General features: G+C 31.8%; 1 protein-coding gene across 1 annotated transcript; it reads right to left on the bottom strand.

Annotated features, from left to right (window-relative positions):
* Nucleotides 1-440: 440 nt before the first annotated feature.
* Nucleotides 441-6125, bottom strand: LOC133301199 (uncharacterized). Its single transcript, XM_061500822.1, has 2 exons — nucleotides 5259-6125; nucleotides 441-925 (listed from the first exon to the last, which is right to left on the bottom strand). Exons 1-2 carry the CDS (start codon nucleotides 5495-5497, stop codon nucleotides 865-867), a joined length of 300 nt encoding a protein of 99 aa, XP_061356806.1. The 5' UTR covers nucleotides 5498-6125; the 3' UTR covers nucleotides 441-864.
* Nucleotides 6126-23638: the final 17513 nt, after the last annotated feature.

The raw sequence follows: 23638 nt of genomic DNA, 5'->3' as shown, positions 1-23638 counted from the left end.
GGAAACCAATTTTAAAGGATAACGAATCAAAATTTGATTCCTCTGTTGATTATTCATTCAGCAAATCAGTATAAGCCAGTTGGGATGATTTTTCATTGTATTTGTGTGTCTATCCTGTATTTTATTTTGTTTTGTTTTTTGAAGGGTTATGTTGTGATCAATGCAGAGTGTATTTGTCTGTGTTTATGTCTTTCATTCTGCAAAGCAATGTTGGAACCAATTTGATGAGGTTCTTGTGTAAACAATCTACGCAACATAGGGTGATATATAAAAACTATAATTGAATACCAACTGCAGAAGCACATGCTGATTCTACAGCAATGGCACAAACAGAACCAAAGAACCCTTTCAGCAAAATTACTTCAGAATAAATACTTAAATCATGAAAAATTTATTCCACCTATTGAGTAATAGGAAAAAATTAAAGAAAAAAAGACCGAGGTATCTCCACTTTAATTTGAAACAAGATTAAAGCAAATGAGTGTATAATTCTGAATAGTACACCAGACTAAGCATATGAAAATGCTCATTTAGTTTACATACATCGAAGCTGTGCTACTATCAGCACAGTCAGTGTCTAAATAATTTCGCTGGAAGCAATGTGTACTTTGATTTGCATAGAGAACTCCCAAAAGTCCACCTAAGAAATCATGTCAAAACCCTGTAAGCTGAACTGGATCCAAATAAATATTGGCAAACACTAGGAGCTGCTTTTCTTGGTTATTGGAGAGTTGGTCCCAAACCAGAACAAAGATCAAACATGCCGATTCATCATATTTACTTCAAATTCAGGCTTCACACACCCCAAGAATGCTCCCGTGATTAGTCCAGCAGAAAGTTTGAGACAGCTTATCAAGATGATCTCTACATTATTGAACAGATACAAGAATCCTCATCCTCATCCTCCTCTGAGTCACTGACATCACTGCACACATAATTGGGACACCAAACATGAGATAATTCTGGTTATATGACATATCTGGGGTTGATTATCATATTCAATTTTGTTTTGCTACATTTAAGTTTTACAGCAAATACTTTGAACTTGTATCCTAGTAGGCAAGAAAACTTTGGTTAATTTTTTCTTCCTTCTTTTGTTCCACCAGCATACTTAGTAGCAGCTCCTATCAATTTTAACCTTTGTATTAACTCCACATCTAATTACAGATTTGTGTAAATCAAGAAAAAGAATAGATGAAATAGTACAATTTGATCTCAAAAGTTCTTTATTGGTCACCGACACTCTAGGTAAGATGGCTTCTATGGCATATCTTCCCATCCCATAAAACAAGGACAGTTCTAAAATGTTACTACTTCCTCCGCTAATTTATGCTTTCACTTTCTCCCACAGATTCTATAGGAGTCATAAGTTTATCAATTTTAACGTATGCAGCAATTCTATTGTCGTTTCCACATGGATAAGAACTGAAATTCTTTTTCTCCTAATGTTTGTCTTACATGTCTCAATAAGCAGAAAAGTTGAACAATACATCCTCCCTCGATTCAATGATTGTTTATCCTTCAGAATCCACTCATGGCTAATAAGCCCCAGTGGGAGTAGTGACTAGCGTTATAGGTTGTTGGGCGGCCGGAAGGTTGCCACGAGTAAGTCAGTTTGGGGGACCGAAGGCAGTTCTCCGTGCACCGGACACGTAGCTTACCGAATCAGTTGCGACACCGATGGGAATGCATGCTACGAAAGAGAGGGTCGAGTCTGAAACATCAACCGTCTACTCAATATCCTTGTACGAGTCCACAATCACTACACGAGATGAACCTTGGTTTGGTGAATTGAAGTTGGCCTTAGGTGTCAAAAAAAAAAGGACTCCCAGTTACTGCGCGCGATCGTATACTGAGGTGCTCCCCGCCGGTTGTTGGAACGACGCGAGCCGGGCCTCCATTCAGAAAGATGAAGGGTCAAAACAAAAGTCAAAATAGGGGGTTACAAATTCCCCATCTCATTGGGGGCGGAAAACGAATCGACATATGTGATACAGCCTTTTCTATTTTCGTTGGGAAAGAACGGCGAAGTCCATCCGAACCGTTCAATGAAGAATAAGAGGAGAGCAAAGCGCCAATGGCGCGCGAAGCGCATGCGAAACGGGCACGGATAAAAGTGTGGAGGATAAGCAGCCGAGCTCATTCCCTTCGCTTCCTGGGCCCAAAGCAGTGCAGTCTTTCCTGGCCAAATCAAGGATTTGGGGCTTCTTGCTACGCTACTTAACTATAGAAATCCATTTTTTTTAGCATCTTGAAGAGTAAGCAGTAAAGATTTACATTCAATAATGGAAATCTCAAATCCCAAGCTATCTGCATTATTTCCAGTCTACATGTCCAAGTAAACACCTTATAAATGAACTCTTCCTTCAAAAAGCATCTAAGCCTTTTATTTGCTATTTTTAACAGTGCTTGTTCACTTCTTTTGCTTTAGAAACTCTATAAAATAAACCCATTTTTCATTGCTAATTTAGAGCTTAACAAGCTATAGAGCTTAAATCTAGTCTTTCATTTTTATAAAGAAAGAAAGATCAAACACAAAAGGCAAAAAAATTGATTGGATAAACATCCATGACACTTACGCAATTTCAGCAGTACCCTTTTGTTCAAAATTGATTAAGTTCATATTAATTAATTTAATTAAACTAACTTCATGTTTACAGTATGTGCAATTAATACAAATGCTTTTTGCTTAAGATCCTTTTTTTTTAAAAAAAACAAAAAAGATTATTTTGAAGTATAACTAAGACCAGACACATTTTGCAAAAGAACTGATGGATGAGGTTGAAAGTCTGAGTGCATTAACTATCTCTATAAAATTCCAGTCTTTTGCTCCGTATCCCCAGGGAAAATTTAGTTCCCGTTCCATACATGTTATCCATCCCACATATTCCAACACTAGGACACCCTTCTTTTTCAAAATAATTTTTAGGAGGCACATTGATTGCAGGCAAACTCGGCATCATTGTATATGCCTGCATTGTTTCTTGAGTTAACCTGATTTATTATCAGCAACTTACATGGACATTTTCTTTTGTAGTACAATTAAAAGCATAAACAATTATCAAAGATAAAAAATTAATGCAGGACAAAAATTATGACACAGATAGGATCAAAATACTTTGAGACTTTTATGCTTACTTTTCCTCAATGTTAATAGATAGATTAATCATCACAAACGTTAGACCAATGACCTTGACTTCAAAAATCTAGTCTAAAGCTAAGCTGTATCATAAGCCCATGCATCTCCTTGTGTCATTGACCAAGGTGTAATCCATTAGTTATATGCTAGATATAAGTCATTGCAAATGTTAATGATCAGGTGGTCGAAAGCGTGTAAAGAACACAGTTCCCAGGACAGTTTTGAACGGACCACAATGGAATTTTACCATTTTCGATTTTACACTAGTTATTCTCTCCATTTTATGACTAGTCCAGGAATGTGGAAGCAAAAGAAAAGGAATGAATCCATGAAGGAAAAATATTGTAGTATGAGAAAATGATGGAAAATTAGCAGGGAGCTTATAGGAGTAGCAGGAATGACTAACATGCAAAAAGTCTGAAAAAGGAATAGAACCTATAATTATGCAGGGCAATCTACAAAATTAGACACACTGATAGTCTGATACATCCACAAATGGAGTCACTGCGATATAATAACAGAGGACATGGAGAAAAAAAGAAGAAAAAACCAGATCAAGAAAACAAAGCAAGATCACATTGCAATTCAGTGACCCACCATTGCATTAGGCATATAAAAACAATAAATTCAAAGGAAGCATACATGAGTTTTCTAATTAAAAGAGAATATGCTTGAGTTAGCTGAGGAGTCTTCGCATTGCCTTAAAATATAGCCTTACTCACAATCAATGCCAGAATGCCTAAAAGGCATCCACAAATCTTCTCTGGTAAGATCTAACCTATGAAGGCAAAAGTGTTCTCTGGTATTTTACAAGCCTGCATAGAGTCTTAACTAATACAACTTATTTTTTAATTTTCATTTTTTATTCAATGATTTTTAATCTTTTTTGCTTTGCATTCTTAGCAACAAACTGAAGTCATTTTTCTTGGAACTGTCATTACTTAAGAAACTTGTTAGTAAATAAGAGAGAGTAGCACTTATCAGGGGACAAAATATCCTCCACTTAAGACGAATAGTTGGTAATTAAGGGCAAAAAAATGGAAAAGAAACCCAAACTGCCCTCCAATCCTATTAAGCATCTGTAAAAGAGAAGCCTCCTAAAGTAGCATTTGTATATTACCACAAAGATACCCTATAAACTGTCCAACCCAAAGCAAAGTTGGTGGCAACAAGTGTGGGAACTTTAAGTTTGCAGTCAGACTAAGATTTAACTAAATAGAGCTAAAGCCAAGGTAAGCTATTAATTGAATTTAAAAACAAGAAGACAAAAGTTAGGTTAAAACTAGATAACCTAAAGCAGAAAGAGAAGAGGGGGAAAAGGGCATGTTCCAATTTCATTTCTTTGAAATTTAAAGCACTGACAGAAAAAACCAAAAGTCAATAAAAAATGAAAATAGAAGAATAAAGAAGACCAAATATGTCTAAATTAAAAAGAATATGCTGGTTCAAAATATTTCTAGACAAAAAACTAATTATCACCCTACAAATATAATAGCAAGCAAATAGATACCACAAAATGATGCAACCCAACCCAATCAATTCCAATTTCAACTTGCCGTTTGATAGAGACTTGAAATCTGTATCAACTCATTATTCATGTGATTCTTATACTTTACAATAACATTAAGGTAATTTGAAATGAGAGGTGATCATCAGAAACACAACTCCACACTCTAACCAGAGCCAACTCCCTTGGCAGAGAATCTTAGTTCGGACTTCAGAGATAATGAACATGAAGATAATAGACATGAAAGCTTCTGCAGACTTCAGCAACTTATTCAGAAAAGTAGCTTATTTACCAAAAATTCCATATGCAAAATCAGAATCATATTACTTCTCACAATAAAAGTTTAGCAAAACCTCTAAAATTTCGCCACTTGCACAAAAATAGGAAAAACAAAACTATTCTTGTTTTTTTCTTTTAACATCAATACACAACTGAACTGAACCAGTACACAATTGAAGTTTAAGTTATAGGAGGTAACAAAAATGGAAACAATTTATAAAAAGAAACCAAATAAATAAATAAATCAAAGGAGAACAACAAACATTCAATTTTCCAATCAAACAATTACGTGGATGTAAAGTAACTGACCAAAATTTAGAACACACAAGTTACCTTGGCTCGTATTCCAACACCTCAACAAGCTTGTTTCCATTCTTATCGTTCCATTGCACTTTCCTACATGTCTTATCTGACTTCCGTGACATTCCTCCTCTTCGGGGTGGCAACAAAGAATTGGAATCACTATCATCTTCTCTATTAGCATGATCTTCAACCTTTCTACCATCTAAAGAAGCCACAGCCACAGGCTTCTTCATGCACCCATTAGCATCCTTGATGGACTCAGTATCCATCAACAAGAACGCTCTTCCAGATGCTCTCCCAGTTCCGTTTGGTGAAACAGACCGAAGAAGAACAACAACAAAAAATAAATAAATAAACCTAAGATTCAGGGAAATCTATGAATTTGATAGAAACCCATTTGACCCATTTGCCTGAAAATCACACCCCCAACTCCTTAATTCCACCAAAAATCAAAACTTTGGAGGAACCAAACCAAGAGGTCAACGCAGGGAAAAACAGGGGAAACAATGAGATTATGAAACAAAAAGTTTTAACTTTAACAAGACCCAGGTAATGCAAGGGCAGTGAGAGAATCTTAGTGTCAAGAAAAAGAAAAACTTTATCGAGAAAATAACGGAAATTTAATGGCTGCAAAGTGGAAACAATCCACAATCAGAATCCGAATTGATGCACAAACAGCACAGCAGCCAGCCAAAACGTGGAAAAAACAAAAAGGAAAACTAAAATGGATCACTCGCAGATCACACAGTTCATAAAAAAAGTTTCTGCAATTAGAAGGTAAAAAAAAAAAAATCACCACGCACTCTAAAATTAAGAATCAAACAAAGATTTGCAAACAATAACAATAAAAATGGGGGAAGTGCGTTTACTTTTTTTTGTTTTCCTCTTTAAGTAAAGTCGTTACGCACCCATAGGAATTGATCATCTTGTCTAAAAGTTTGGTAGACTTAATTTGAAGGATAGATTATTTATCTACCTTTTTTTTTATACTTATCTTGTTTATTATTTTTTAATATCGTTAAATTAGAATTTCAGATAATTTTTATTATTTTTCTTTTTTCTTTTGAGATTCTGAAATTAAAAAGTTGTTGATAAGATTGGCATAAAAAAAGTAAGTAGAATGATAAATCTCTAATTTTAATACACATTTGTGTTTTATTAATTTTCAAAGAAAAATTACCTTTCTATTATAAATTAATCAACACGGGTAATAATGAAAAATTAACCCTAATTATATATAAACTAAGAAAATTAAAAAAAAAAAAACTACACAGTTATGTTATTATTCGGAATATAAAATAAGTGCTACTTAAATAAATAAAAATTTAAAAATAAATTAATTCGATATAAGATTCTTTAAATCAATTTTGTACTATAAACTATTTTAAAAAGAAAGAAACTAATTCTAGTAGATATTTTAATTGCCCGAAAATTGTAATGTCTAATAATTTAATTCGTCTATTTCATTTCAATATAACTTCCATTACGAAATACTAACATATGGTATCATAATATTTGAATATACCAGTATCATAGTATCATAACAGAAGAGCTGCATCTACCATTTATATGCCATTGACATGCACAATATTCAATTTCCATAAAAATTTCTTCCACAAAAAATTAAGGGTTGGAATTTGGAAATATATAATATCCCAGATTCCCAGTTGAGAGCTGACAAACCTTTGGCCAATTTGTGTGTATGTTGCAGGGTATCAATGTTTTCACTGTCTTCTTCAAACGTGCCCAATCAAGCCGTGGTAATAGCGAAAAATCGATAGACGCAGCTCGTCGTAAAGGTTTATGATTAATATTATATGTCTATTTTTAATATATGAGTGCCCATTTCGGAAATACCGAAAGTATTATCTAATGTCACGGTTGTATTTTTCTTAAACGTTTCAAATGAAAATAGATGAATGGATTAAATTATTATAAATTTAAATTTTAATAAACGAAGTTGATGAAACCTAAATTGCACCGACACTTCAAAAAAAATCTGAAGTATTGTGTCCGACACTCTCCCACATGCTCGACATCTATAATATTTGAAATTTCATTATATCATGGAAAAAGAAATTGATCGTTGTTTTACCAAACTGATATAATAAAAATTAAAAAATAAATATCAAATAAATTTCACTGGAGTGTATAAGAGATTTTCAATTTAAAAATATAATAGCAAATATTTACATCTTATGTTTCTTTGCAAAATTGACGAGATTATAAGTTTAGTTTACTTTTTTGTTAAATTATTGAATATTTAATATATTATATACTACATAAATTAATTTTTTTTTAAAGTATAGCAGTGAAGCATGATGTTGGTTAGATTAAGTTTTGCTTAGATATGTAATGAGGGATGAAATGGAAAGGAATGGAATATGGTGGGATGAATGGGATGCCATACATTTTATTCGATATTTATGATGTCATATAACAAATCAGCTTCATTAAAAAAAAAAGTGTGGGGAATAATTTTTTATGTTAAGTTGAAGTTTTTTTTTTCTTTTCATATTTATATTTCTTGTTTTTTAATACATTTAAAACTTTCTTTAAAAAAAAAAAAAATCGAGGGAACTGCCTCTAAACCCCTGCCACTAAATGTGCGGACATATATAATATTTTCTGGGTCCGTCACTGGATGAAACTAAGGTGTTAATTAATTTACAATGCATAAACCACTAGATTTGGCGACAATGTGTTTGGATAGTTTGTATTAGATTATCTGTTGAATTTCTACCAATATATATATATATATATATGTGTGTGTGTGGGGGGGCTTTTTACCCTTTTGTCCCTCATTAATTATTTAATAACCATTTTGTCCCTTATTGAAAATTATCTACCAATCTGCCCCTCTTTAATCGATTAAATTGAATATTTAATCGATTAAATCTTCCTCTTCATCAGAAGAACAACATTATGTATGAGAGGTTTAATCGATTAAATAGGGAGATTTAATCGATTAAATCTTCAAGTCAACGATTTTTGCCTATTTTGACCATTTAATTGATTAAAGAGGGACATATTGGTAGATAGTTCTGAGTAAGGGACAAAATGGTTATTAAATAATTAATGAGGAGCAAAATGGTGAAAAAGCCTATGTGTGTGTCTTAATGATAATCTTATTAAAAATATTACATGCATTCCTCTATTTTTATCATTACATCTTTAAAGATAAACTTTCCACCTACGAAATAACCTAAAAAAATTTATATGTTAAACAAATATTACAAGGGAAATGTTTTATATATTGTCAACATAGTAAACTAAAAGAAAAAACTCAATTCAACAAAAGAAAGATATCAAGTAACTATTAAATAGTAACATATTAGCCGAAACAAAAGACAACATATACTGAAAGCCGAGAAAAGGAGACGTGAAAATGAAAGCCAAAAATAAGCCAAGGACTAGAGACCTGCAAGTATCGCAAGCAAGTTTGAAAAATGAAGAGTCTGCATGTTTTAATAATACACTTTCTGGTGATTTTAATGAAATGTGATTTTAGCCACCAACGTTTTCTTACTTAATGTGAAGGTGATTTGGTGATATATTATTATATTGGGGGAATATCAAGTTACATTAATATAAAAATAACAATTTTTAATCAATTTTTAATTTTTAATTTCATTTACATCTAATGATTTGCATGATTAAACTAAAATCATATATATAAAATCAACAATTAATAATAAATATAAAACTACCAATTGTAAGTTAATCTTGGCCATGTTATATATATGCATAAAAAAATCAAAATATGGAGGTCCTCCCCAGCCTTTTTTATTGTCTTAGCAAAACTTGACCGTTGAGTGTTAATTGAAATATGGATGAGAAATATTTATTATTTTAACTTATGTAATAATTATCATTAGATCTTCATAAATTTTGGTTGAATTTTTGTCAAAATTCTTTAACTATGTGGCCTTATTATTCTTATTAATCTGTAGGTTGAGTCAAAAGCTTAATTTGTCATGTAGTTTGACAAGCATCAAACACTTATACTAATCAAATCCTAAGCTAGCAATTTTTGTATTAGTGAGTCCAATCAAAATAAACCAACATTAACAACTATGTCTACTACTTGTTGCATTTTGATATTATTTTTTCAAAACAAAAAAAAATTACTTTTTCAAAAAAAAATAGTTAATAAAATAAAATTAAGCTATGCAAGACAACTTATCACAAATATATTCAAATATCGTAAGATCTCAGCTTAAACAAATTCTAAATTTATTTGATACGCATGCATGACAAATATCATCGTTGGTCTAAAATGATTGACAATACAAATAGAAGTGCATTTCAATTGGTTAAAGCCAATATATTTCATAACAACAAAATTATTAATCAACTGAATTTTATTTTTTTATTTTTTTCTGTTGTATGGAAAGAATGACGACGAAAAGAAAATAAAGAATGAAGGTAAGAACTATAAAAGTACAGAGGGAAAGCTTTTATTGAATGGGTAAAAAAGGTTAGGGATTTCTTTTTCTATTTATCTAGCAAGTATTTTATATTATATGAATATTTTAAATTTCGGTAAAATTTTAAAAAAGAAATAAAAAGTATATAAAATAAATAAATAAATATTTAAAATATAATAAAAATATCCATAATTAATTTAGGTAAATTTTAAAAATATATATTAAAAGAAAAAAAAATCTAAAACCACAAAGAAAATAGGCATAGTTAGTTTAAAAGAATTTAAATTTATTTTTTAAGGAAAAATAGTTCATATTGACACATGTCATTTTAAAAAGAGATTAAAGTAAAAGATCACGTCACTCTTGAGAAATTATTTTTTTGGATGAGTTTATTTCTTCAAAAGTTATTTTTGTAAAAAAATATTTTTATTAAATATAAGTGTTTGGATATCTGCTTTTAAAATAAAATAAAATTATGTATCTATTTTTTTAAGCTAAAATTTTTAGTTTCTAAAAAGAACTTGAAATCAAAAGTTAAATATTTTTTTAAAAACCAAATATGCTCCAACCCTAATATAACCAATCTCACGTCATCACAACCACCATCGTCACTATTGACACCTTTGCCCCCATCATTCCGTCATTACTACTATTGTTATTGTTGTCATCACCAACACTATACCCTCATCACTGCCGCCGCAACCACCACTGTATTGCGCTACTGCTGTCACCATCACCACCAAATCTTAGAGCCTATTTTGTAGAATAGTAATAGAAATAATTATTTTTTGAGTTTGTTTTGTTTTGAAAGTTAGTATTCAAAAAAAAATAAAAAAATCCTAATACATGTTCTCTAAATTTAATTCTAAAAACTAAAAAATAATTATAATTTTTAGAACTATTTTTATAAAATAAAATTTATCAAATATATTTTTATTTTTTCTGAAAAAAAATAAAATATTTCAAAACATAATTCAAACACACCGTATCTCATAATTTGTTTTCACATATCTTTTTTAGTAATTTTTTTTAATTTTAACATCAAAATAATATGTTTAATTAAAAGTGTTTTTTACATACCATATCCAAATGCAAAATACTTCCTTTCAGAGGCGGACCTACATGGGGCTAGAGTGGGCCTCCGCCTCCCTCTAAAATATGAAAATATGTTCTACCATATGATATGCAACATGGTCTAAAAAAGCAAAATTTTGAAAGTGCTTTTAAAAAGTGAAAGACAAGCGATGATATTCATAAGAAAAGTGTTACACATGTTCACTACACCCAATTAGAGATAACTATTATTTACCATATTCAACCTGCTAGCATATATGGCAGGTTTTGTTCTTGGTCTGCTATCCTCCCCAGTCAATATGAAAAGTTAGCTTTTCCGTTGTATACAAAGAAGAGTTCACTTAGTAATGAATATTTACTCTACTTGTCAAATTTGTCTAGAATTTGATTTTATATTGATTGATTATCTATTTTTCTTTTTATAATCATTAAAAATTTGTACAGATTGTCATGTTAGAACTCAGAAGAAGAGTATTTAAGTTTTGACTTTGTTGACAAAGAAAAAAGGTCAGTAATAGTTATCAGTTATTAGTTGAGACCAAATGTTAAAAAATAAATAACACATTAATTAATTTACTGTGTCTTTTGCTAAATAACTGATAAGGAAAAAATAAGATTCTAAAGAAATCAAAGAAAGTGCAATTATAACACCAGAAGGCATGAAGGTAAACAATAAAAATTGATCTTACAAACAAAATATAGGCTCTTAAGGCTAGTTCCTCGTTTAAATAGAGGGTGCATTGGACCACTTTAACCGGAAACAAAAAATTTGCAATTTTTTTTGTAATTTTATTAAGTTTTTCTTAATAGGTATTTTTGTATTCTTAGCATAATCGTCCAATCAAAACTAGCGTTATCTTTTCATAATAGTAATATAATTTTTTGCCCCTGTCATATAATTTTCTGGGTCCACCGTTGCTTCCTTTAAAAAAAAATTAAACTAAACAAGACATAAAAGAGTCATATTTTTCCAAAATCTCATCCATTGAACCTTAATTTAACACACAGGAGTAACATTAAGGGTCTGTTTAGTGTGACGTATAAGGCATGATAGTATAAGCTTATACTATACCTTATGACATTTTCAATTGTTTGGTGTGACCATCGTATAGTATAACCTTATACAGCCGGATCCCTTAGGCATGTTTGGTGCATAGTATAGGATAAGGCATGATAGTATAAGACCTAAGGGCCTGTTTGATGTGACGTATAAGACATGATAGTATAAGCTTATACTATAATTTATGACATTTTTCGTTGTTTGATGTGACCATCGTATAGTATAAGCTTATACAGCATAATCCCTTAATACATCAAAACGATGTATAACTTAATCCTGCCTGAGGGTGAGTGATAAGGCCTGATAAGAGATTGATGCATTAACATCGGTGACCAATGTAATTCTCAAAAATTAATACACCAACCTCTTATCAGACCTTATTCCTCTCCCTTAGAGCCTGTTTGGTGTGACGTATAAGACATGATAGTATAAGCTTATACTATACGTTATGACATTTTTCGTTGTTTGGTGTGACCATCGTATAGTATAAGCTTATACAGCATAATCCCTTAATACATCAAAACGATGTATAACTTAATCCGGCATAAGGGTGAGTGATAAGGCCTGATAAGAGATTGATGTATTAACATCATTGACTAGTGTAATTTCCAAAAATTAATATCTTATTTTAATATCAATATATTAAAATAAAAATTAATTTTTCAATATTTTAATTTTTAAATATTGAATATTTTTATTTTTATAAAAATTAATTTATGTTTTGGACACACTAATCAATAAATTTTTATAAAAATGAATATCATATGACATTTTTTGAAGAATTATATAAATTCTTTATTAAAGGATATTTTTATTAAAAATTTATTTTTATCCTATATAGTATTATACAGTACATTACCAAATATTAGATGATATTATCTTATCCAATATATTATTTTATACAATACCGTACCAAACGCTGAATAGTATTAAAATTGAATCAGTCCTTATACTATTTAAGTCTTATACTATCAGATGTTATCCTATAATATACACTCAACATGTCCTAAATAACTATCCCAAGTTGTGGGCTGGACGCGTGTCCTTATAAGATCCACTGAGATCAGAACCAGTTAGATCCCGCCATTTAGAACTGGTTTACCGATTTTGTGATTTTTATTTTTTTCTATATATCCGTATCTGCAATTACATTTTTTTTCCATCCTAGAACTAAAATTTGTTTAGTTTTAAAATTCTAGTTTGTCTAGTGTAGAATATTTGTAGGATTTTTCAATGCAATTCAATTATATTCTTAATATAAATTTCTTTTTGACCTGGGTACTGAACCGTGATGCTGTCTAACTACTAGCCCAGTTTCAAATTTACAATCCTAAAATCTTATATATAAAATCTTTATTCTATGTTCACGCTATTTTTGTGACACGTGATGCGGTATAAGATTGTCCTAGGAACGCAGCCTGTTGTGAGCGTGACTGTAGTTGCTGTGCCCAACAGCATTAAATTCTTGGATTAATATTTTTTATATTATAGAAAATACTTTTATTTTTTATACATATAATATATATATATATATATATATGAGAAAATTTTTATAAATAACACATATATTATATATTGGTAGGAGATAAAATTATTTCATATAATATGAAAAATATTAATCTAATATATCTAACTAATATCCATACAATATACAAAAAAATATGTTATCAAAAAAAATATATACAAAAAAATAACAAATATAATGAATAAAAGAATATAAATAATGATAATTTTAGAAATTATAAATTAATATGAAACATTTATTTATCTTAGAGGTTCATGTATCTTAATTGGGTTATATGTCTCGGTTGATTTATATGAATGCGAGAAAAAAATATTGTTATAGTATTTTATCTTTTAACAATATTATATAAAATAAGGTAACGAATTTAAATTGATCAAATAATTATTTTTGCAAAAATATAAAAAAAAATATATATAATCGATTCAAATTCTCTTATACACGTGAACTCATTCTTATAAAATAGAATTTCATTTGATAATATTTTTCTATATAAAATTCTTTAGGATATACCCAACAAAAACTTTGGAACATATAAATAAATAAAAATGTGTATCCTTTTAAATGACACAATTTATATCATTTTACTTTTACAAAAAGGTAGAACTCATACCTTTATTTTTTTTGTCAACTCTCTTTTCTTTTTTATCTATCTCTTTCTTTTTCTTAACATGACACAACTTTACATCTTTTAAGATGACACACATTTTTTCCATAAAAAAAATCCAAGTCGGATAATATCATACATCACCTAAAAATGAAAAGGTGCAGGAAATTTCCCAGGTTAGGGGCACTATGATTTTGGCCGACACAAGTACGTGATTCCAGCTAAGAAAAGCACGGGGCTCTGTGTCCTGCAAACTTAGTCGGTGGGAACAATCTTAAACTTGGGGTGATGCTTCATTCATCAATCAACTTACTTTCGAAAGCGTAGGTTTATTACGCGCTTCATTTATAACCTTTCTATAAATAGTTTTAGGGTTTTAGGGTTGTTAGGTTATATGATATAATATAATTTTTCTATACATACAATTGAGAAGAGAGAAGAAAGGAGAGAAAAAAACCAAAGGATGGGACTACATAAAATTATGTGTGTAGAAAATTATGTCACATCATGTAACATAACAAACATAAAACCCATAGTTATATTTAGAGTAAATATCATTTTCGGTCATCAGCAAATTTTACGTTATCCGCTTTAGTCTCTAGCAAATAAAAAGGCTATTTGTGGTCCTTAAGAAATTCAAAGTGGACCCATTTTAGTCGACTAATATGAGTCTTTTTTGAATTTGTGAAGGACCACGATTTCAACTAAATTGGTTCATTTTGAATTTCTTAAGTACTACGAATAGTCTTTTCATTTGTTAGGGACCAAAGCAGACATCGTAAAATTTAATGAGTATCAAAAAAGATATGTACTCTTTTATTTATGTAATTTTATTAACGTGTGTGTTCCGTGTATATTTAAAAATTGAAACGGTAAACAATTTATTCCCCTTAATTTAATCAGGGATATCAAGTTTTAAGTTCTGAAAATAGAAGGTGATATCTGACAATGATATTAAAATCGGTCCGGTTAATGATTCGATCGAGGTACTGGGTTACTGGTTGTATTGTATGACCCGGTGATTATATATAAATTTATAATTTATATTAAAAAAATGATAAATATATTCAAACAGTTGAAAAACATAATAAATTATAAATATTTTAATATAAAAATAATAGATTATACATTATTGTCTAATAAAAGATCAAACAAACACATAATGCTTGTTATATTGGTGTTTCAAGTTCTGTAAATGACATCTTTAACTATCAAATCAAGATTTTTTGCATAGTGCATAATTGAGATAATATTAAGATTGTAGGTACATCATTGTTGTTAAAATCTCGATTTATCACTACGATTTTACGTTTTTACGATTTTTTTTCATGAAAACGATTTTACTAATATTCCAAACACTTTTACGTTTTTACGATTTTTTTACATTACGATTTTATATTTTATGATTTTTTAATCTCCTTCCGATTTTACTCAAGATGTCGATTTTAACAACATTGAGATACATAACTTATGTAAGTCAATAAGTAAAGATCACTCAAATATGTCAATTACGATTTTTTTTGGAAAACTTTTTTTTTGAAAATATTTTTTTAAAAAAACCCAAGTCGGGTCACTGGTTAACCGGCCGGGGTCACCGATTTTTCATCAAAATTGGTCGGGTTGTACCAGATCTAATACTTGACCAATTCAATGTGATAACCAGACCAGTCAGATGACCGGTTCACCAGATTCTGAATCGATCCAGATCCGATTTTCACAAGAGTGATATCTGAAATAGGACTCGTTAGCAATTATTTTAATATATGACAGTTATTGCTTATAATTATAAACAATTTGTGTTTAATTGCTAAAACGGAAAAGATCCGAGAGGTCAGAGGAGAGAAAGTTCTGCTCTAAAAGTGTAAACGAGTTAACCGTTTACATTGAAGACGAAACCATTTATTAAAAGTTTAACGAGTTAATTGTTTGTCAAAACTGAAATGACATGAAGCTAGACTAAAAGTGTCAAAGTTGAAGCAATAGTTTATAATTTAATAAACAAAGGTTGCATATAAATGTTTATATATATATATATATATATATGAGGTAGGATCCTTTGACACCGGTGTCAAATTTGAAATTTGAAACCTCATCTGATAGTCGTTAGATAAAAAAAGATCAATGGTGTCACATGCTTACAAATCAGAGTCATTGATCTTTTTTTATCTAACGGCTATCAGATGAGGTGTCAAATTTCAAATTTGACACCGGTGTCAAAGGATCCTACCTCTATATATATATATATATATATATATATATATATATATAAGGTTTATCGTTTCTCAAGTTGCTTGAGATAATTTTATCTCCGGTTACTAAATTATAACCGTATAAAGATGAATCAATGGTGATAAAAGAAAAGAGAGAAAAGAAAATCATAACCATTCAAAGGTAAATCAATTAATATAAAAAAAATAAAAATAAAACAACATTGTTTTGGAATAGTCGGAGATAAACTTATCTCAATCTACTTGAGAAATGTTTTATATATATATATATATATGGGTTGATCAAATAGTCCATTTATGCATTATGAACCCCATGGTTCACAAATATGCACTCTGAAAATATAATTTACTTGGGGTTTATGCATTTATCAGTATTTTGGGTTAGTAACTCGGCCCAAGGCCCAACATGGTCTATCATCTCAGCACAATAATTTTATTTTTTGATATCTTAAGATTAACTTTATGGGAATTGTTTATCTCAGATAAACTTATTTTACTACACTCACATATATAGGAGAGAAGAAAGAGTGTATACAAAAAAGGAGAGAGGAGAGAGAATAGAGAAGAGAGAAAAAATATAAATAGGTCTCACCACTCAATATGTGAGTGTAGAAAAATGAGTTTATCTTATCTTAAATGAGAAAATAATTTTTCTAACGTTATTAACAGATTTCATTCTATATATCTGTATTGTGTGAATTCTATTTCTAAAGACAAATTAAAATTGTGATGACATCCATTAAGAAAGAAATTTTTAGTTAAATATTTCTATTATTTTTATAAGGAAAAAGTTATATTTATAAACTCTTACAAACTACATTAAGTATGACCGGTCATACTTCAATCAAGAGTGTATGACCGGTCATATTTAGTGTAATTTGTAAACAAAAATTGTAAACGGATTTTTCCCCTTTTTATAAATACAGGGTTAGTCTTTTATGTATAACATCTAATGATAATGACTTTATTTTCTTACTTTTATTGATTTGAGTATCAGTGTCTCTTACATATACTCCATCTCTTTGCTGCAATCACTCACGAAGAAATCTAAGAGCATGAACCAATCAAGAAATCACCATCAACTCTCCGTTCAGCCCGCTACTTCCAACAAAATAATCTGTAATTTAAAACATTAGATTCATAACGTGTACCTAGGTTCATTCAAGAACGTGTCCCGTAAATTAAGGGTGTGCATGACAACTATTATATTCTCTAGTACTGTTTCTGAAAAGAAACAATTCTTTTTTATTTCTGTGCCTTAGAACAGTTTATGCGAAAAAAAATGTTTGATGACATATTATATTTTTATTTCGAGAATGAGAATTATGTTTGATAACACAACAAATAAAATAATAAAAAATAATTTCTATTAAATATAATTTTTTTTCCAGAAAATCACTTTCCTTTTTATATGGTGTGGTTGTGGTGGTAGTGGCAGCGAGGGGTGGCATGGTGGTGGTGGTGGTGGTGGCGGCGGTACAGTAGTGGTTGTGGCAGTGACATGGTGATGATAGTGGTGGTGGTTGTGACAATAATAGTTGCGGCAATGGTGGTGGTGATGATGGCAGCGACAGTGGTAGTGGTGGGGATGGTGGTGGTGAAGGTGACAGCAGTGGCTGCGACAATGGTGGCGGGGATTGTGGTTGGTGACGGCGACAATGGTAGAAGTGTCATGGTGGTGGTGGTTGTGATGACATCGTGGTGGTGGTGGCAGTGGTTGCGACGGTGGCGGTGGTGGTAGGTGATAATGGTGGTGATGGTAGTGGCGGGGTTGGTGTAATGGTGGCGATGATGGTGGTAGTGACGGTAGTGGCTATGGCGATGGTGGTTGTAAGAACCTGCACCGTTAATTAAGAAAATTAAGTAATTAATTATGGTAAATTAGGAAATGATTCCATAATTGACCCTAATAATTATTATGAGACTCTAATAATTATAGTAAGTGATTAAGAATGCTGAAAGTCGCTTTTCGGAAGAAAAATGCAGATACCGGTTCTGTTAGTCAGTATAAATGCGTACCAAAAAAGTATCCCGGAAAATTATAATAAGTGCATGATAATTATTAGAATAATATATAAGACTTCTGAAACGAGTTTCAAGTCCAAATAATGAGAACTGGTGCCATAAACTGATACTGGCTATGAAAAGCGCGTACCGAAAAGGTGCTCCGAAAAATATAATAAAAATATGACAATTCTTGTAAAATTGAGTAGGTTAAGAATCCAAAGTTTGGGATTAAAATGCTAAGCGTAGCTAATTAATTTAATACTGTGTGTTTAATGCTTAAGTGGCCTATAAATACACTGTTGAAGGGCACAAAACCCTAGACTCCTTCATTCCTACGTGAGAGAGGCTGGTCAGCTTGTGTGTGTGTGCACTGTTCCATTGTTTTCTTCTCTTGTTCTTGACAAAAACTCAACCTTGAACCCATTTCTTGGTTGTTTCATCATCCTAAACACTTGGTGTGAGTGAGAGGCATCATTGTGGGTGAGAGAGGGTGTTCTTCAGTGGTTTTTGGCTGCTGTGTGTGAGGTTTTGAGGCTGACTTTGGTTGGTTTGGTTGGTGGAGCTTGTGTCATGGCACATAGTGCTCCAAGGAGTGATCTTTGAGTGCAAGAACCCATCTTGTTGGTCCATTTTCGTGTCCTTGAGTGTGCTGGGCTGTGGGAGCTTCAAGTGAGCTCCAAGAGCATCTCTCTTTGTTGTTTTGAGCTTGTGGTATGGTCATCACCCTTGAACATGAGTTTTTATGCTTAAAAATGGAACCTTGATGCATGTAAAGGTTAAAAGATGATAACTTAATGTTGGGAAATGCTTAACACACTTAGAAATGCATGCTTAAGTGTCTAAAATCAGTAAAATCCCAACCTTGGAAGGATATCTTCTCGAAAATGCAGAAACTACGTTCTGTCGCGAAATATCCGGATATTGCCCGTGAAATATCCGGATATGGGTATCCAGATATGGGGATCTGGATATCCGGATATTGGATATCTGAGATATTGGATATCCGAGATATTGGATATCCGAGATATTGACAGTGAGATATCCGGATATTGGATATCCGGGTATTGTCAGTTAGATATCCGGATATGCCCCGAGGAATATCCGGATATTCTGGGATTTCGAAGAACAGTAGTTGTGCTGTGATGACAGTAGGCTATTGGGGGTTTGTGGACCCTAGATTGATGAAGTTGAACTTCTGTAATTAATGAACTAAGTCAGAATCATGTGATTAAGGGCTTGTGGCTTTGTTGGAAGCCTTAAGACGTAAATCATAAAAGGAGAACGTAGTCTTTATGTTAATGCTTTTGAGCTATGTATATTGATATACTTGCTGGTCCTAAATCAGATTGTGATCTGCTGTGTGTTGGACTTGAGCCGTGAGGACTCTTGGCATTGGAGAGTGAGCTTGCAAGGTAAGCTTTCGTGTCCTCGGTTTAGCCATGTTGTTGTGGTTCCACCATGTCCCATGGGGGTATGGTTATATGCATGCTGTGTTACATGCTTTTGATGTTTTGAAAATGCTGTTGAGCTGTTATATGCTAGTGCCTTTATGATATGCATGTGGTGTTCCACCTATACGGTAAGCCAGAGTATGTGGTACATACAAGATGGTGAGGCTGTGGGTGAGGTGCAAACGGTGTTCCTTGTACTACATGTAGGTATAGACGTATTCCTGCATTTCTCTGGCCAGTAGAATAGTGATAAACACACATGGCATGAATATCTGTTGCACTGCATAGTTTTGGAACTGATATTGATATAAATGCTTTTAGAACTTATATTGCATATGTAAGTGAGCTTGGGGTGGAAGATCCTTGAGGACCCCTAGTCTTACTGAGATTTCTGGTTTAGAGATCTCACCCCACGTTTGGGGAATGCTTATTTCAGGATCAGGTAATGTTGGGGTTGAGGCCCCAGGCGGAAGGAGGCCAGAGCTGAGTTAGATATTGATGATATTATATGCTGACTTGTTGGATGCTGGATATGCATGCTGCTTTTATGCTTTGAGCTTTATTTTATGTTTATGATTATCTTGTTGAGACACTGTTGATTTGGTGAGCATGAGGATTGTCCATGACACATAGACTAGTTATGTCTTAGTTTTATTTGGAGTTGTATTAATGTATCAGGATATTGTCTGGACTACGTGATGTAGATCTGTGATTTAGATACTCACTTTATTTATATATTGAGGTATTTCAGTAGATGTCTTATTGCAATTTACATTCAGGCGATATTGTATGAAATTGATTAAGTAATCAAGTTGGTAATTTATAATGACGTCATAATTGAAAAGAAAAAGAATATTTCGCATTTTTAATTAAGCGTAGCTTAATATGATGTAATGATAACACTACCGGATATATACGAGGTGTTACAGTGGTGGCAGCGGTGGCGGTGACGGTAGTGGCTGCTGCAATGGTACTAGTGGTTGGTGACAATGGTGGTGATGGTAGCAGTGGCGTTGTGGTGGTGGTAGCTAGTGAAGGCGATGGTGGTTGTGGTAGTGACGTGGTGATGACGATGGTGGAGGTGGTTAATGGCGGTGGTGGCGATGGTGACGATGATAGTGGTGGTGGTGGTGGTGGCGGTGCTAGTTGTGGTGGTGGTGATGGTGGCAGTGACATCGTGGTGGTGGGGGGTGGTGACGACGACACTAGTGGTATGACAGAGGTGGCGACGATGGTGGCGGTGGTCGTGTCGGGATGATGATGGTGGTGATGATGATGGTAGAGTTGAAGAGTGATTGAGAGAGATAAGTATTTCACATTTTGTGCCAGGGAACAAAAAAGCAAAAATTTTCTGATTCTTTTTGTGTTCCCCAGCACAAAAATTAAACCGGTTCATTCCGAGAACAAAAAAATAAACCGGTCTTACCAAACGAGTTTTCTATCCATTTCTGTTCCCGGGAATAGAAATTAAAAAAAAATAATTCCGAGAAGATTGTTATATATCTTGACTTCTAAGGTTTCTATCATGTATTTTAATACAAGAAATCCAACTTATACAATATCTCCCAGTTAATGAGACCATTGTGTTCACGAAAAAAAAAAGAAAAAAGAAAAACAGTGTGTAGCACACACTATTTTTCTTGAATGTGTTGATCCTCTCCAGTATCACATTTGAGAGGAGTTTAAAACATTAATCCTAGATCCGCCCCGAATTAGACTAGTCGCGAAGGGATGAATCGATTGAAATATTTCAAAAAAAGAAAAGAAAAACAGTGTGTTGTAGCTTACACCTCAATACATGTTTTTATAATTACTTGACCAAATTTAATAAATAAATAAAAATAACACACACAAAATTTTGTTAATATAAATAGGTGAGATTTTATATTATTCATCAATTAAGCCTAACACTCTTTTTCTGTCTAGAGAAATTTAACATAAAACTAGAAATACATTATTATATCTACAATTCTATCTACTTATTTTCAATACCATTGGATTAGAATCTCAAGAAAAGAGAAAAAAAGAGAAAGTTAATTATTGAGATTCTAATCTAACAATGATGGAAATGAGTAGGTAGAATATGTATGAAAAAAGATAATTAAAATATCTTATCCATAAAATTATTAAAATAATCTTTTTACAGCTTTTGTTGTTACTAGAACTATGTGGTATGGTTCAATAACTATCCCAATTAAATTATTTGTTCTCACTTGTTATCAATGAGATCAAGGATATTTTCAACAAGAAATATATCGAAAAGTTGGAACTGGGTTAACCAAAAATCAAAGTTTATCATAAGCTTAGTATAAAATTCATGAAAAATTACATCGTAATAAGATATTGAGTTTTTGATTATATGATTATTTTTTTTATAAACCACATGTATTCTTCACGGAAGGCAATCCTGTTTGGGGCGGGTTCTGGATTAAGACTTTAAACTCAGAGATGATATTGGGGAGGATCGAATATATGCTCTCACCCTACCTTCAGCCAGTGACGGACGCAGAAATTTTAATTACGGGGGGCGAAAATAAAAAATATTATATTATAAATAAAACTATTTGAAATATAATACAGATCTAATATAAAAAAAATTAAAAGAAATCTATTACAGAGATTAATATCACTTCATTTGACTCTTATTTTACGTATTTTCTTATTGTTAAACTCATATATAATTGAATCCGTGTTAAAACTTAAAATAATTTCTTTTTTAATGTATGCAATCAAAGAATCATCAAGAAATTGGTCTTCTATTTTATTTCGAAGCTTGTTATTGATTTTATTTTACGCATGTGAATCCTAACTTTTTTCTTTCTTTTTAAATGTCAGAATTTGCATGTGTAAATATATTTGCTACAAAAAAAATCATATGATATTGCTGCAGAAGAGACGAACCCATAAATAAATAATGTTATCCATTATCAATAAATTAGATACCCACAAAGTTATATATGTCCTTTCATTCTTTTTATAGCTAAAATTGTTGAAAATTTAAAGAGATTAAAAATAATTTAGAAGAACACACTACAATTTTTTAATCTAATCACGTGTTTGGTAGGAGGTGAAAAAAAAATTTCCTAAGAAAATGGGGTTAGAAAATTATTTGCCTATGTTTCGTAGGAGGTGAAATAAAAATATGGCTAGAAATTTTTTTTTCCCATCATTTGCTTTTCTATGTAAAATAGTTGGGGAAGATTACTACTGAAGAGTGAAGAGGTACTTGAAGAGTGTTTCAAGATTGAGTCCCACGCTCCCCTTCAATGAAAATGCTTGTGCTTCCTCTTCAGTTGTCTTATCTCGCAATTGCAAGTTGAACAATTTTCAGAAGTTTGATTTGAGCCATTGAGGTTTTGTGCTTCCTCTTCACGCTCACGCATGTCAGTAGTTTACCCACTCACACATATTTTGTAATATTATTAAAATACCATTTATATATATAATTTTTTCTTATCAAATTTTAGGGGGCGAGAGCCGGCTCTAGGTCCGTCTCTGCCTTGAGCTCTCATGCATAACTAGTTTTAATCATACAATTGTTTAAAATATCTCATCAAATTGTACAAAAAAAAAATAAAAAAAAATCATACACAACAACATAGCATCTAGGAAAATATTCATAAAAATACAATTGTTCAAACCGTGCATTCCAATCCAATTCAATCAATAATGTTAGACAAAGAAAATATAGATCCTTGGTAAATTGAATACATGGGATGCTAGGACAACGAGAAAGATATCCGCAGAGGACAAGGAACCGACGAAACAATTACGTGCATCACTCCCTAGCATGACACAATATGCACTACAAAATTGTGCATGTATGCCACGTAACTTGGGGACCTTTGCTGGCTCTTGCTACTGTGTCCATCTATTTCTCTCTCTCTCTCTCTGCTTCTATGCTCGTATTCACACCCACCGATTATGCTTGTTTTTTGTTTCTAAGCAATGCTGCTTCTCTACAAAAGCAGGGTGAGTTGAAAAGGTTGGAGAAGATATCAAAGTGAAGTGAGAAAGAGAAACATATCAAA

This window comes from Gastrolobium bilobum, unplaced genomic scaffold (assembly GCF_033153095.1).
Source record: "Gastrolobium bilobum isolate Gb01-03AN ecotype WA unplaced genomic scaffold, APGP_CSIRO_Gbil_v1 utg28129, whole genome shotgun sequence".
Classification (NCBI taxonomy): Eukaryota; Viridiplantae; Streptophyta; class Magnoliopsida; order Fabales; family Fabaceae; genus Gastrolobium; species Gastrolobium bilobum.
This window is presented reverse-complemented; position numbering and strand designations above follow the sequence as displayed.